This window comes from Narcine bancroftii, chromosome 10, assembly GCF_036971445.1.
Source record: "Narcine bancroftii isolate sNarBan1 chromosome 10, sNarBan1.hap1, whole genome shotgun sequence".
In the NCBI taxonomy this organism is placed as follows: Eukaryota; Metazoa; Chordata; class Chondrichthyes; order Torpediniformes; family Narcinidae; genus Narcine; species Narcine bancroftii.
In genome coordinates, this window is record NC_091478.1 from 82,488,429 (window position 1) to 82,505,826 (window position 17,398).

General features: G+C 36.8%; 1 protein-coding gene across 10 annotated transcripts in view; it reads right to left on the reverse strand.

Moving 5' to 3' along the window:
* The window catches only part of chd9 (chromodomain helicase DNA binding protein 9), a 243,818-nt gene that overhangs the window by 96,929 nt on the left and 129,491 nt on the right, over positions 1-17,398 (reverse strand). For all 10 annotated transcript variants that reach the window (XR_011345802.1, XR_011345801.1, XM_069901582.1 and 7 more), the window contains exons 4-6: positions 5,245-5,431; positions 4,336-4,485; positions 2,946-3,014 (exon numbers count right to left, since the gene is read on the reverse strand). Coding sequence is in view for 8 of the 10 variants with exons in the window: in XM_069901582.1 (XP_069757683.1) it covers positions 2,946-3,014; positions 4,336-4,485; positions 5,245-5,431 (406 nt within the window). In the remaining 2 variants the exon portion in view is untranslated. The remainder of the gene's footprint in view (positions 1-2,945; positions 3,015-4,335; positions 4,486-5,244; positions 5,432-17,398) is intronic.

The following is a 17,398-nucleotide window of genomic DNA, read 5'->3' on the forward strand; positions in this document are numbered from 1 at the left end:
TGTGGTCTGCATGAGGCACTTGAAAAATATACCTCTGTGACAAGAAACTAGAAGCTCAATTTCACTTGAGAGCTGAACAAAGGTGTTCTGTGAAGCACTTTCACCAATGCAGATGAGACTGCATGGAGAACACCAAATACTAAATTGAAAGAACAACAATTGAATTGCAGTTCCATCTTAACAAATTTATGAGAAAACTATCAGGATTGGAAAATCTTTGGCAATGAGGAATGACTGGATAAGTTTAGGTGTTTTCCTTGAAAAACAGAGCAGGCTGAGGGGACACCTAACTGATATATAAAGTTATAAGGTTCTAGATAGAGCAATATCAAGAGCCCTTCTTAACAGATTAATAAAGCAGGTCCACGGTTTTAAAGGCATTAGTGAGGGCTTGACAAAAATATTGTTCACTGTTACCTAATTGTCAGAAGGGATTGTTAAGCTTCACATCAGATATTTATTTCCATTTTGCATCTGGTATATATGTTATGCAAGGCCTGATTCTAACCAATGGGTCAGAGACTCAGTCGAAACTAGTGTCAAGCAACACTGTTGTTACTTGAACACCTTTCTCAATTTTTTCAAAGAAATATCACACTTTGGCTTCTGCAAGATTTCCGCTGGAGTGAAGCTAATCCACAGAACAAATGGAGTACTGTTTCACCTCTGTAACCTCCACTTGATAACGAAGGCCAATTAATTACCAATGTGTGCATGGGCATTGGAGGTTGAATGGTGTCATTGTTAACTCCTTCACTGAAATGTACAAAAAGTTAGACTTTACATTAAACAGCTGCAAAACAAAGAACTTTCACAATCTAAACTGATGTGCAACATCACTCCTGCCCCAAACAATAAAGGACCAGGATGAAGCCCCACAAAAAAATTAACCTTTTTTATATCCTAAGAGGTACTTTGCAAAGGAAAATATCAATGCTGAAATTCAGCAACTCCTCCAGTGTGCCACCAGCAGTTGCCCGAGGAAGTGTTTGAAAATGAACACCTCAAACCCAGTTTCCCTGTCTATGTTCAGTGTTCTTTGTCAGCCAAAACAATGACACAAAACCTTTTCAAGATCAATTTATGTTCCCTTGCCTGGTAATAACCAGTAGATTCAAAGAAGATGATATATTAGCTGATATAGAGTAGATTTAAAGGTATCTGATCCACTCTGCCTGCTATTTCGAGCCCATTTCACACAGCCAAATAAAGTGGGTTCAATCGGCCAATTTAGCGGGTCCGTAGCTGGTAATCTGGTGGTGTGAAAGGTCCCAACCGGGCAGGGTGAGTAAAAATCAACTGGGCTCTGACTCTTGGTGAAGGGTAGTATCAGAGTCTGGCCGAGTTAACTCGTTAATCACTCTATAGCAGTGTGAATGCTCAACCAGCTCTACAGGTACCATTAGTGACATTGGTGGCTGTGTGCATGCGTCAGTCTGGTCATATTACAAGAAATCTTGAAACTATTTAAAGCACAGGCACGCTTTGATAGATAGCTCCACTGGCTGTCCTGTGAAATTTAACTGGTGGAGCTGTCACAGGGCAGCCGGCTGTCAGAGCATGGCCAGTGTGGCTGTCAGCGTGTACCTGTGCTTTAAATTATCTCAAGATTACTTATAATACCTAATACAATGCAATGCGTTGCAAATAGTGGTTTATACTCTATTGTTTAGGGAATAATGACAAGCTGGTCTGCGAGTTTATCCTCAGTTTGAATAGTCAGAAGGCCACTGTGGTAGATTTTCCCACGATCTTTTATACATTGCTCGATATGTCTCATTAAATTGTTGGGTTTCCTCCCACCCCCACCCCCCATGATCTTTTATACATTGAGCGCATTAATTCCTGCTATGACTTCACTGCCCTGCGAGTATGTATTATGTCACTCGTGAGGTCACCGCTGGAGGTGAGGCCCTCCTTAGATCCAACAGATCCAGATGAGCCAGGTAAATCATGGTCCAGTGTGAATGGCTTACCACTTCCTAGGAGGGTGAGTGGTGTGAAAGAGAATATGTCTCCATTAAAATACATCCGGAGCACCAGCAGTGAATCTCCAGTCACTCTGTATAAACACTTCTGCACTCTCCAAATCAATTCAGCACTTTTTGGTTTCCTTCATTATCGCTAAGAGCAATGGAAATATTTAAAGTAAAATTTTAGAAATAAATGAATATTAATTTGGGGTGCAAGGTTAGTGTAGCATTTAACGCAATGATATTACAGCACCAGTAACTCGGGTTCTAATCCAGTGCTGTCTGTAAGGAGCTTGTACATTCTCCCAGTGTTTATATGGGTTTCCTCCAACCCTTCAAAATGCACGGGGTGGGAGGAGGGAATTTGGAGGTAAAATGGGTGTATTTAGGTGGCACAGGCTCAAGGCTGGAAGGGCCTGTTACCATGCATAATGTCTACATCTAAATTTAAAAATCTAAAGGCTGATAAAGTCCAAATCATTGCAAGTCATCAACATTAACTCCCAGTGTTCAATTTAACATTTAAAATTGGATTTTTTTTTGTCTGTAAGGAACACTGCAGGAGATAAACAAATTCTGTAAATATTTCATAAACTATTACATTTAAACATTTCCAACATTAAAGTAATTTAACATATATTATTTATCAATACCCTGGTTTGGCCAACTATGATTTTCCTCTGCAAAGATGAGACAGCAAATTTCAAATCTTCCAGGAACTCATTTGTTTGCAATACAACACTTTGCAGTTCAGCTATCCAGACTATGGATTTTCAGATGTAATAAGATTCAATGCACTCAGATTTAGGATTGGGATAATTTCACCAACAAATTTTAAAGGAGGTGATCCTCATCAGCACAGAGTTAAAGCTGTCAAAATTGATTTGCAATTAACAAATTGTTATTATTTTCATAGCAAATAAACTAAAAATAGTTTAAAATTAGCCATTTTATTGTCAAAAAGATTCTCACCTCCTTTTTCACCAGTCTTGAGGCCATAATTTTATCTACAATTGCAGCATCTTCTTCACTTGGGTTTTCCTGAGGAAGAGACATCATCCTTAAGCAATAGCCAACAGATAACGAAGTCTGCTATATATATTCCATCAGCAAACAATGAGAGACTAGAGAGACTCAGCAGATCAGGCAGCGTCCGTGGACAACAAATGACAGTCAACATCTTGGTTTGGGTGCCTTTTACTCCAAATATTCCATCATGCTTTCATGAAAGAAATGTCCAGTACCCAAATACACAACATTAAATTTTAAGGAAAATAGGCCATCTGAGATGATCATCAATAAATTTAAAATTTCTGGCATTTGGATTCAATTGGAAAATGTCCTGTATGTTTTTACTTCAATACGGTGTTTTACCTTTCTTGACCAGGCTGATTTACATCAACCTAAATTTTATGATACCAAAACTGATGGCAATCACTATCATAACTTTATGAATATCACGTAAATTTCAGATGTTCAACAGACATGGGAACTGCAGAAATCCTTCTGTTCATGATTCAAACTGCTTCCAGTGTCTTATGCCATGGAATCATGGAAAATCCTTGAACTGATGTGAACTCAACTTGCTAAATAATCCAGCTATAAAATGACCTATCAAAAGTTCTATGTTTTGATGATAATAACATGTCTTCAAAAGTATTTACTCTTTCCTCCTCAATGAACGTTTCAAAACACAGGTTTATATCATCAAGTCAATATGTGGTAATCTAGTTTCTACCTTAATCGTAATTTCTACCTTAAAGGCAATTAAAATAGCTTCCTGGTTTCTTGTTGACAAGAAACTTTAATGTGATTGGCTCCTCAGCAAGCCTGATGATATCAAAACTATGGGGTGCCAAAGATCCCTGTGAACTCTTGCCACAGAGGTTACCTGTTCTTCCATATTTTGAATAAAACACTGATATTTTGAATTTATTAAAATTGCAATTACAATTACAGTACATGTAATCACTTATGTGGAAATGAAAATACAGAATGGAGAAATAAAAATATCAATATATGTTCCTTGCTAGAGAAATTAAAGAAAATTGCTGACACGATTAATGTCATAGCTCTAAGATAATGCAAGAATTTATGTTGCTGCTCAAAATACTTTATCAAACAAACAAAATAATTGGTGGAAGTTACATATTGCATGTTGAAAAACTTTGTTTTTTCCAGATCTTGCCAGTAATGTGCTGAACAGGTAAGGTAGTTGTGAACCTTTAACCTCTAATCCATACTTAAATCATATTGTCTCAATATTTGTAAAATTTGGCTACTTTTATCCAACTTATTTACATGACCGCCACATTGCTTCAGACATTAGGCTATGTTACAAATGATTAAAATGGCCTCTCACCACAAATAACTGCACAGGTTGCTCAGCAGGTAGAACCACACCAGCCTTGGTTTTGCCTTTGGCAGCAAGGCTATCATCATCGTCAGAAACCTTCATCCCAGTATCTTCGTTATATTTCTTTCTTTTTACTTGTCTGTTTGATCGTCTTTTCTGTAAAATTAATTACAAGCTTAAAATCAATATTAGTTTTCCATCAGGCAATTAATAGCCATATTGTTAATCTGAAATGAATAATGTGATTTAGCATTTTAATACTCATGTGTTTTGTGATTGAGCAAATCCTAAAAAGAAATCTTGTACTTGTGCTGACCTATTTCAAAGCCGAAATTATTTGGCTTCAAGAATAAATTCAGTTGGCAACAAGATCCTGACTGGAAAGAGTTAATATTCATGCCTGCTTGGGAAACACATTAGTCAGGACATTGTTTTCATGTTTTTATCAAAGAAAAAAAAAACAATCAGAACATACTTGCACAGTTTATTGATTTTGCTGCATTTTTCTCTCACTTACTTTAAGCTCAATCTTCTTTCTCATTCTTAATTTTTCACCTTCTCCTTTATATTAATGTCCTCCTTCTGTCCCCCTCCTTCATTACAGCTCCTCTCAGTGATTATTTCCACTCTTTTACTTTCCATCCATCTGTTGGCCCTTTTACATTTATCCAGCCTCTCTCCTGAATGCCTCATGATCCTGCTCACTCTCCCCATTCACTCACATTGTCGACTTCTTCCAATTACTCTTTCACACTCTATATCTCCTTCAAGCCATATTATCTATGCCCATCACACTTTCTGATCTTTCCTGTGCCCACTGATGTGGTTCACTCCTTCTCTGTGCCTGTTGCTCATTATGTTAGGTATTTTTTGGAATAATCTTGCTCCCCAAATCTGCTTTTTCAAACATCTTACCTGACATCCAGTGATGGGTTTTTTCTTTATTGATGGTGTGGGAATCTGTTCAGTATCAGATCCCTCTGCTGATATGTCATTCCTTCTTTTCTTTATTGATGGTGTGGGAACCTGCTCAGAGTCCAACTCCTCGGCTGACAAATCATTCCTCCTTTTCTTTTTCTTGCCCAATGTGATTATGATTTTGCTGTTGAATAAAATGGCAATAGGTGAGGAACACCTTTTTAAGTTGCATATTCATTTAATCCATCAGTTGAAAATATCAAACAACATGAAATATTTCTCTGCAGGAGGGGATAGGGAAAAGCAAATACATTCTTGAGCTCTATAAGAAAGTGAAAATTTTTCGATTTGATGCAATGTAAAAATGCCCCTTTCCCTAATGATTGATATCTCCATGTCAGATGAAGAAATACTCAAATCATAGCACCATAAAGTGAATCTTCCACTGGACCATTCTGCTGGTCTATGCATCATACCAATTTTGTGTGGTGTACAAGATTACCAAGTAATACTACAGAAGTTATTCACCATCCAGAATTCCATGCATTCTGCTCCTATTTCCTGAAAGATTCAAAGTAAAGGTACTTTTGTCTGCTTGCTAGATTCAAACATGATTAGATGTTATGTTTAAGGCCAGAATCTGAGATAGAATTAAAAGTATTGAATTATTTGATAAAATAAGTGATGATGAATTGATGAGTTGCACACTTTAATTTTTGTTCCCCTTCAATTACATCCCAAGTAAATTTCAAACCAAATGCCCTTCATATGTTTTCCATTTTCCAGTTACTTTCTAGTCCCTCTCTTTTGAAGAATTGATCTGTGTGACGCAGATTGAACGGCAGTCTCCCAATCCTCAGCCAGGTCAATATCGCTGCATGAGCAGGTCAAATGCTGCAGACTAATTAATGCTAATACCTGCTAAACCAACTGTTCTGTTCACACACACACTTCCAAGAGAGACAGTAAGATTACAGTTAGTAGTGGAGGATGAACAAATTATATTCATTTTAATATAGTGATTTTTAAATGTCACCAATAACCATTCAATTGGAAATGTGATTAATCCATTACCAAGTAAATTAAATCAGTGTTAGTTAGGAAAGGAAGAAGACCGCAGAGCCCACCTCACTGACAAAAGACAAAGGAGGAAAAACCCAACACCCAACCCCAACCAACCAATTGTCCCGCATCGGACTTGTCAGCCACAAACGAGCCTGCAGCTGACGTGGTCATTACCCCTCCATAAATCTTTGTCCGCGAAGCCAAGCCAAAGAAATAAAGAATTAAGGTCAAGACTTGAAGCTTGAGGTAGGGAGAATTTTAGGAATTTTTGACAAGTCACAAAAATAATGAGAAGTCAAATATATGAATAAATTACTTGATAGTATAAACTAGAGGAGTTTTTACAATGACAGAAAATTGAACTAAGTATCAAAAGTACATGCAAATCCAAAGGAAACAGAAGCAAGATAAAAATATAATGGGAAAATATTTTTTTGAGGGAATATTTAAGACAATAACTGCAGTGGAAGTGGCAGGAATTAAGTATTTCACTGAATGCACAACTAGGAGAGCTGCAATGACTTGGGTTCAATCCTGACATTCAGTGCTGGCTGTGCGAAGCTTGTTTATTCTTCACAGAGCCACTTAGTTTCTTCTGGATGCTCTGGTTTCCGCCCCCCTCACCCCCCCCCCACCCCCGCCCTGGCTCACCTAATTTGAATTGCATATGCAAGTTGGTTGGATAATTGCCCCGTGAACTGTCCCAAAAGTCTGAATGGGAGCTTGTTGGATGGTGCTCTGGTCCCCCCCCGCCCCCACACATCCCCCGAATTGGGATGTGCAAGTTGGTTGGATAATTGCCCTGTGAACTGTCCCGAAAGTCTGATTGGGAGCTTGTTGGATGGTGCTGATTGAAAGGGAGAAAGGCCATGAGTCTGTGTTCTTGTGGATTTTTGACTAATACTTCTGTGATAAAGGTGACAAAAAGGTATTTAATCTCCTCAACCCGATGGTCTATATCCTTCAGGGTTCGAAAAAGACAAGCAGCAGAGCTAGTGGATTCATCAGTGAAAATTATGATTTCCTTGGATTTTAGGCCAGTAACAGCAGAGCGGAAGATCAGAAACTGCTTAATGTCATGTAATAAAATAGAAATGTCATATTACACGATAAAGGCAGACAAAAAATTTGCCATTAGAATTGCTCGGTGTCCCTTAACAGTCAGAGAAAGAAGCAAAAGAGAGTCGTGGTCGTCATCCGTCGTTCCCCCCCCACCCCCCTGAGTCACCGTGGATTCACCTCCAGCGCTCCCGCAGCCTCTGCAGCCACACAAGACCCCAGATCAGTTCAAACCATTGGCAAGCTGAGTCCAGATTGAAACCTCCAATACGATAAGAAAGCTTTCAACGTCCACGGCCCTTTGGGTGTCCTTCTTTCTCTCAGCACTCTCTTGAACGTAACACCACAAATTAAGAAAGGATAGGGCAGTGGTTCTCAACCTTTATTGCCCTAGGCCCCACCATTAGCGGAAAAAAGTTAAAACTTTTTTCGAATATATAATTAAATCTTTTACTGCAAATGTACTTCAATACAATTAAGGTTGGGAATACACTGGAACACATATTTCATATTCAACTACTACTTCAATATGTCAACCATCTCAAACACACATTCAGCAATTGTTATCACTTCAGATTTCTTTTGGTTCAAGGGGATAATTTTGTTCGTTTCAACCTTAAATCTCCATGTTTTGTAATTTCCAGTCGGTTTCTCTTAGTTTGTAGCAAATCACTAACAGCACTGAAGCCACACTCTACTAAATAAGATGATGGAAAATGAATCAATAGTTCCCTTGATAAAGTAGTCGAGTTTGGGTATTTCTTTTCAATTTCATTAGACAGCCACATCATGGTTCCTTTCACTTGGAACAGAGGTTTCACAGATTCATCATGTTGCAACTCAGATAATTCCTCTTGGTATTGCACTGGAACTTCAGATAAGTCCACTGGCAATGGCTGAGTTATAACCAAGAAGGAAAATCCATTCCCTTTAAATCACAAAATCTATCTTTGAAGTCGGTAACCAACATTTTTAAATGGTTAACAATAACGTTTGTAGCAGCATGAGTTACCTCACACTTATTCAACCAATAGAATTGACTGAAATTTCTTCCAAAAATAATCCTTTGGTATAATTCTAGAAGTGTCATGAATCCAAATATCATTGTGTTTGCATCAACAAGCATATTTGCTACTTGGAGATGCTTGTTCAATGTACTTAGTTTCTCAAAAATGCCTGTCAAGTACCTCACATAAGCTTTGGCCATCTGTTGTTAGCAAGAGCTTCATTTTGTCCTTCAAAAACTCGCTGAGGAGATCAAACAGTTCCATAAACCTTTTGAAGCAGTTTTCCTTTGACAACCACCTTACTCCAGAATGAAGCAATAATCTCACATGTTCTGCATTTTTATGGACACAAAACTGCTTAAACGGATGTTCACATTTAGCATTAGCTTTGATGGCATCAATACACGATCACAGAGGGCAGTATTTTGTGTAGAACAGGGGCAACTTGGCAACCAAGTTTTCTTGGTGGATAACACAATGCATAACCAACATGTTTGGATTTTCATCCTTCATTAATTTTAAACATCCTGCTTTTTAAAACCCATTATAGCAGGTGCACCATCTGAAGCACAAGATACAATGTTTCCCTTTGGTTTTCATTTTCATTCATATAATTTTTGAACTTGCTGTAGATATCAACTGCAGTAGTGGTTGTTTCTAATGAAACATAAAACGACATCTCTTCTTGAAACTCTTCCTGATCAATATATCTCACATATCCCAATAAAAGAGCCTCAATGTCCCATATGGGCAATTCATCCAGTTGAACTGAACTTTCGTGATTTCAACTTCTCAATAAGCTCTTTTTCAACATCTTGACCATGTCATCTATTCTGTTGCAGACAGTTCTATTACTCAATGGCATTGCTCGGACATCTTTGTCATCCTTTTGCAGAACTGTTTTGAGAAACAATGATAATGTGGATTTAATCAGCTCCTCCCCAATCGTATGATTCTTCCAATATTTTGCTATCAGCAGAGAAATTTCATAGCTCGCTTCAAGGGTACGATTCAGGGCTGTAGTTTGCGTAGTAAATAATGAATAATTTTTGATCTATTTTCAAATTTCTCTTTCAGTGAGTTAAGATATTCCATTTTCAAATTGACATGGTTAGGATGTTTCATCTTCAAATGAGCTTCAAGAAGGCCTACGTTCGGGGTGTGGTGTATAGCCTGTGTAACCAATTATATTGTATCATGCGTAACCTCGTGTTTATTGTATTTCTCATAGTTCCGGAGCATAGCTTTTCCCATGTTTCATTCTTTATCTTTATGTTTAGATCTTGTTCCCATTTTTGTTTGGGTTTACAGCTTGTTTCCTCGTTCTCTTTCTCTTGCAGTTTGATGTACATGTTTGTTATAATCATTGTGTCTGTATTCACATATTCAAAATTGCTTCCTTCTGGTAACCTCAGCCTGCTTCCCAATTTGTCCTTCAAGTAGGTTTTCCGTTGGTGGTATGCAAACATTGTACCGTGAGTTATACCATATTTGTCCTTCATTTGTTCAAAAGATAATAATTTATATCTCGAAAAACAATTTTCTATTCTTTTGATCCCTTTTCTCTCCCATTCTCTAAAGGAAAGGTCATCTATTGTGAAAGGGATTAGTTGATTTTGCGTCAATGTTGATTTGGTAGTTGAAAATTTGTTTTTTTTCCTTTCTACTTCCAAATGTTGAGCAGATGGTGCAGTACTGGTGAATTCCTATGTTGCACCAGCTTTTCGTCCCACTTATATACCCCAAAAGTTAAATAAATGGGACCCAACAGTATCAGATAGATGTTTTTGCTGTAAGAAGGAAACGGGAACAGTACATGCAATTTTGGCATGTCAGAAAGTGGAAAAGTTTTGGGAAGATCTAAACCAGATATTAAATAATATCACAAAAAGCAACATACCAAAAATCCAGAGACCTTTCTTCTAAGTAATATAAGTAGTAAAGAACTTGGACTCGATTTGGATGGAGCACAAAAAAGATTTATTATGATAGCCTTAGCTGTAGCAAAAAAATGTATAATGTCAACCTGGAAATCAGAAGATAGCCTGAGAATACAGCAATGGTACATAGAAATGAATAAATGTATTCCATTGGAAAAAATAACATATAATTTAAGAAATAACATCACAGTATTCGAACAAATTTGGGAACCGTACATGGAACACAACAGAGAAGTCCTACCGCGGACCTCCACCCCCTAAAATGACAGAAGGAGAAGAAGACGAAATGAACTGACCCAGTATGTAAAAGTAGATGACACAAATTTCTTGTTTATTTTCATTGTGTGATGACATTGTTTAATAGGTTTAATGTATCATATATGTTGAACGTTGAGTGGGTGGGGGGGGGGTGAAGGAGGGAGGGAAGGGAGGGGAGAAAAGGGGAGAAAATGACATTGTGTATATTCAAGAGGGAAATTTTTGTGTGTATTTTGGTCAGTATGGTTCATAGTGTGAAAAATAAAAAAATTAAGGCCTACTCTCATTGTTTCATTTGTCAAAGTCTTTTAGCATTATAGGCAAAAAAATGCATGTTCATCATGTACAGCAGGTATAAACTCAAACTTCAAGAACTCCACTGAATGTTGACGAACTTTTTACTTGGTTGGTCTGCTCATTTTAAATATCCAACAGCACAAGCTCCCTGAAAAAGATTAATACAATAGCGCAAGCTATCCGAAGCAGATTAATCAATATTTTATTATGCCTTGGAATTGAAAAATGTAATAAAAGTAATCAAGGGAAGAATACCAACCCAAAAAAAATGAAAAAACACTAGCGTGGTTTCTGACATTTTTTTCCTCACAGAGAGTGCATCAAAACTGTGCTAGCCTTGTGCTTTACTTTCTGGGGACCCTATTTTTTTTTAAACAATTTTGGCATCCTCCTCAGGCTGCCGCCTGGGGAGGACCCTCGTCCCTCCATCAATATGCCAGTGCACAAAGATATATACAGATACAGGTCTCACTCACTATTGAACTGAAAAAGTAAAAGTGTATGGACGGAGACATGATTGTTGAGGTCATTTAGAATCCTCGTCACCAATGAGACAATTTGGAATGGATGATAATAAGACCGGTCAGAACAAATATTATAATGTTAAACAAGGATAACAACAATTAAAATAAGAGAAACAAAGGAGAAGCATCAGAAGAGCAAAATCATGTCATGAAAATAAAAAGAACAAAGTGATTTTACTTGGAAATTACCACAGTTGTGTTGTACAGACAGTATTGCCAATTCACATCTTTCACACCAACATAACGAGTTTATTTTTACAAACCAACTTCTTAATTATTTCCCAAAGTTTTCCTACACCCCACTAAAATATTCTTAAGCCCCACACCACATCAAAATATTCCCACGCCCCACCTTGAGAATCTATGGGATATGATAAGAAAATAGCAAACTATAAACCAGTTATATTTGCATCAGATGTCACCAAATACTGAAATATATTAGAGAGTCCTCTGAAACAAGGCTTAAAACCAGCACATGATGTGACAAAATCAATATGGCTTTAGGAAATTGTATTTGGCATATCCATAGCAGTTTTTCTTTTTTTTTTAAAGTTTTTTTATTTTTCACACTATGTACCATATTGACCAAAATACACACAAACATTTCCCTCTTGAATATACAGTGTCATTTTCTCCCCTTTTCCCCCCTCCCTTCCCTCCCTCCTTCCCACCCGACTCCCCACCCACTCAACGTTCAACATATATGATACATTAAACCTATTAAACAATGTCATCACACAATGAAAATAAACAAGAAATTTGTGTCATCTACTTTTACATACTGGGTCAGTTCATTTCATCTTCTTCTCATTCTGTCATTTTAGGGGGTGCAGGTCCGCGGTAGGACCTCTCTGTTGTGTTCCATGTACGGTTCCCAAATTTGTTCGAATACGGTTATGTTATTTCTTATATTACGTTATTTTTTCCAGTGGAATACATTTATTCATTTCTATGTACCATTGCTGTATTCTCAGGCTATCTTCTGATTTCCAGGTTGACATTATACATTTTTTTGCTACAGCTAAGGCTATCATAATAAATCTTTTTTGTGCTTCATCCAAATCGAGGCCAAGTTCTTTACTTCTTATATTACTTAGAAGAAAGATCTCTGGATTTTTTGGAATGAAAGAGCAGGAATATAAAATCAGTCTATTGCAGATGACGTCATAGTATACTTAACAGAACCAGAATTATCAATAAAAGAATTACATAAGAAATTGAAGGAATATGGAGAAGTATTGGGGTACAGATCAACGCAAATAAAAGTGAAGCGAAACCAATAAATAATGTGAATTTCACAAAGTTTAAAAAAGAATCACCATTTAAATGGTAAACACAAGCAATCCGATACCTAGGTATTCAACTAGATAATAATCTAGGCCATCTATACAAATTAAATTATCAGCCATTAATGAAGAAATTACAAGATGACTTAGAACATTGGAAAGATTTACCACTAACACTGATAGGAAGGGTAAATTGCATTAAAATGAATATCTTCCTAATGATACAATACCTATTCCAATCGTTACCAATTCACCTAACAGAGAAATTCTTCAAGGAGCTAAAGAAAATAATAAGGAAATTCTTATGGAAAGGGGGGAAACCGAGGATAGCGCTAGATAAATTAACAGAATGGTACAAACAAGGGGGCTTACAGCTACCAAACTTTAAGAATTATTAAAGAGCAGCACAATTAAGATACCTATCAGATTTTTATCAAACAAGGGAAAAACCAGATTGGACCAGATTAGAGCTAGATAAAATAGGGGAGAAGGTACCTGAACATATACTATATAAGTGGGATGAAAAGCTGGTGCAACATAGGAATTCACCAGTACTGCACCATCTGCTCAACATTTGGAAGAAGATTCACGTAGAAAGGAAAAAAAACAAATTTTCAACAACCAAAATTAACATTGATGCAAAATTAACTAATCCCTTTCACAACAGATCACATTTCCTTTAGAGAATAGGAGAGAAAAGGAATCAAAAGAATAGAAAATTGTTTTTCGGGAAATAAATTATTATCTTCTGAACAAATGAAGTACAAATATGGTAAAACTCACGGTACAATGTTTTCATATCACCAACTGAAAACCTACTTGAAGGACAAATTGGGAAGCAGGCTGAGGTTACCAGAAGGAAGCAATTTTGAATATGTGATTACAGACACAATGATAATTAAAAGATTTATACCAAACATGTACATCAAACTGCAAGAGAAAGAGAACGATGAAATAAGCTGTAAACCCAAACAAAAGTAGGAACAAGATCTAAACATAAAGATAAAGAATGAAACATGGGAAAAGCTATGCTCCGGAACTATGAGAAATACAATAAACACAAGGTTACGAATGATACAATATAATTGGTTACACAGGCTATACACCACGCCTCAAAAGTTAAATAAATGGGACCCAACAGTATCAGATAGATGTTTTCACTGTAGGAAGGAAACGGGAACCACAGTACATGCAATTTGGGCATGTGAGAAAGTGGAAAAGTTTTGGGAAGATCTTAATCAGGTATTAAATAAAATCCATAGCATTTTTCTAGGGATATAATAGACAAGGTCGATTCAAGGCAAATCAGAGGATACAATTTCTCTGGATTATCAACTAGCATTCAGTAAGGAACCTCACAGTAGACACTATGTGAAATGGGCTCACAGGTTTAGTAGAAACATATTGGCATAGATTAGATAAAGGACAGAAAGCAAAAGGGAAATAACTATTTAAATATAAAATCATTCAACCACTGGTAGTGAGATGGCATCAGTATCAATCAGAGATTGTCAACTATTCCTAATAGTGAATTAATTGAAAAAAATATATGGTGACATGTATTTTTTGCTGATTAAACCAAGGTGCTAAACAGAGCTAGAAAGCAATCTGACGGTTCACGAAATGTAAAGAGTTAACATGCACACAGACGAAGAAATTAGAAAGGCATATGAAAGGGCTTTACTGCAAGGCGTTTTGAATATATAAGTAAATCATCCTGAATTTATAAAGGGGATCCACATCTTAAGTAGCGGGCAGTTTAGATTATCAGAACACAAATATTGCCAAGAAAATAGCTTCACCCTTCTATAGCACTTGAAACAAGTCCTTATAAAGCATGGGCTATATACTCTATTCACCACAAAAAGAGTGTGTGAAAATTGGACAAAAATGAACAGCACACAAAACATTTTTCTAAAATGGGATCTACAACTGTTCTAGACAGGACTGTACCTGATTTAGCCAAGTGGACATATGATTTTAATCCCTATTGCAGAGGGCTTCCTAATGTATTCTAGTATTTGCTAACAATGAAAGAAAGGCATCAATCCTCATTTCACTCAGGATTGAAGCCCTGGTGACCAAGAAGAAGATCCTGTCCGATCATCAAGTGAGATCATTTGAAGAACAAACCAGGAGAGGCCCAGTTATCTCCAAGCAAGAATCCACACATTTTATTGTAAGTCTTACGAGTTATGTAGAACTCCAGATAGCTCAAAATACTATTCCCTCATTCAGACACTTATTCAGCAAAACGCTCGCATCTGCAAAGATCACCTAATATGATGACATCTAAACTTGTTCTCACCCACAATATACCACATACAGGTCCCAAAAGGTTTCCAACCTCCAAAGATCGGAAATGAAAGAATTATTCAATGTCCTTCAGCTCTTCCACTCAGCCGAATCAGAAAGGGACAGAGGAGAGAATTCTCCTTCTGGAGCAGGACACTCCCAGATTCAACTTCTCACCAATATAAAGAAGAGCATCTCGCAGTCTGTGGGTCTCCCAAAACAATTCCAGAATCGACAGCTAGCATGATCCACCTCAAATTAGATTACCTTTACAAGTTGGTTGTAAACGAAAAATGCACCCAAGTGGTTTCAACTTTTAGGCCACCTTGTTGGCAGTGAACCTTGACTAGATTCATTCCTGGGTTGAGGGGCTTCTCAGAGGAAGAGAGATCAACACTGGCCTATGTTCATTAATATAAATCTTTTAAATTTACTAGAATTTAGAAGAAAACAAATCGACATCTACAAAATTGCAGAGGGATTTACAGAATGGGTGAGGTTTCCACAGGATAGCAAATCTTGATTTGAAGGCATTGTTACCAGATAGATGATTGGCTGTTTCAGATATAACATGAAAAATCTCTTCCCTTGAAGACTTGCAAGTAAATCTTTTGTATCTCTTCAGTCTGAAGGGTTGCAGATTATGTGTAGTCATGTAGATTCAATGTTAAGAGCAACAGATGTTTGAACCCCAAGGCCATCTGATGTTACAGGGATCTTGCAGGAAAGTGGACCAATGGTTCAACAGACGCCAGGATTTTACTGAATCATGCGAATACAGATCGAAGAAATAGAGCAAGTTCAGGGGAACCAGTGAAGCCAAAATAAAGACTGTAATTTGTTGTCTCTCATCCAATACACAATACACAGCGGGCTGCAATTTCTGCCTCCTATACTATCCCAGTTAGTTGAAATTGTTATCAGAAAAACCCACATGTCCTGATTTGAGTTGGTCACAGTAAAGATCTAAATATAAAATGACATATTCAAGAGATAAAGCAAAAGTAAAATGTACTGTAATATCATGACTACACAACAGATGGCTGCAGTCTATGTTTATAGTTTTCAAATTTTGCTTTTCAGAATTTGACTTTCATTATTGAAATAAAACAAAAAAAAATTACATCCATTATAATTTGAAAGGATGCTGGAATGTTTGGTTGCATCTCAACAGATAGCAGAGTGGTTCAAGCAAGAGAGCTCCAACCTTGCACTTCCAGTTATCCAAGTCAGTGCTTGATCTCCAGCACTGTCTGTGTGGAGTCTGCACATTCTCGCTATGATTGGGTGGGTTTTCTTCAGTTCTCTTGCTTTGCTCCCACATCTTAATGATGTGCAGGTTGGTAGGTTAATTGGTCACTTTCAGCTGCCCCTAGTGCATAGATGAGTGATGGAATGGTAGTGTGGAAAGCTAATAGGGAATTTGGAAAGAATACAATGAGATATCAAGCTATATGATTACTGTGAACATGTGAAGGCCTATTTCTATGATTCTGTCCAAAATGCACCACAAAAATTGATAAGCAAACTGGAAAATAGCAGGTACAATCAATATTGAATTGCACAATCCAATGAAAACACATTTTGTTATGTGTTCCTCACAATGATGTTGTCAAATGTAATCAAATAGTGAAAAGTGCACTTAAAGCAATTTATCCGGTACAATATAACTGAAATTGTTTCTATTTGAAATGTTAACAGTGCCACACTATTGACATCAGGCCGATAGAATGTCATGCATCTGAAAAGGTTATTTTTCCTTTAGTTTTCCATATTGAAAAAGCCTGATCAATCAATGATGCTTTAAAAATAAATTAAGATGTATTTTACTAGATAAAATAAAACTGGAACTAAATCCTTATTGTATGCTTAAGATCAGGGTTAAGATCTTGTCTATTAATTTTGGATAACACCAAGTGTAGAGAAGCTCCCAGCAATAAGGCCAACGAGTTCCTCCCAACTGAATTCCTCTCCAAACCTACTTATAGAAGGACATTCACACATGTCTGAATAGTAAATCCAAAAGGTAATATATCGGATATTAATAGCCCAATAATAAAATCTAAAATCAGGGAGAGACATTCCTCCATCTTTCTTTTGTATCTGCAATAAAGGATTTTTATTATTCCAAATGTAAGAATATCAAGTCGACCTTGTCAAAAAATATTTAAAGGACGAAGGAAGATACTGCTTGAAAAGTATATAAAAGTTTTTGGTGAAATTATCATCTTAATTGCATTAATACAACCAATTAATGATAGCGCCATTGAAGACCATCTGGAGAGCATTTGTTATGTATATTCTATCAACAGGTGATAATTATATTTATACATCCTTAAAATTTCTTGTAATTTTAATACCCAAATAAGTAAATTGGTTCTATTTGCAGGAGACTGTATAATGTCTTTCAATCAGTTAGC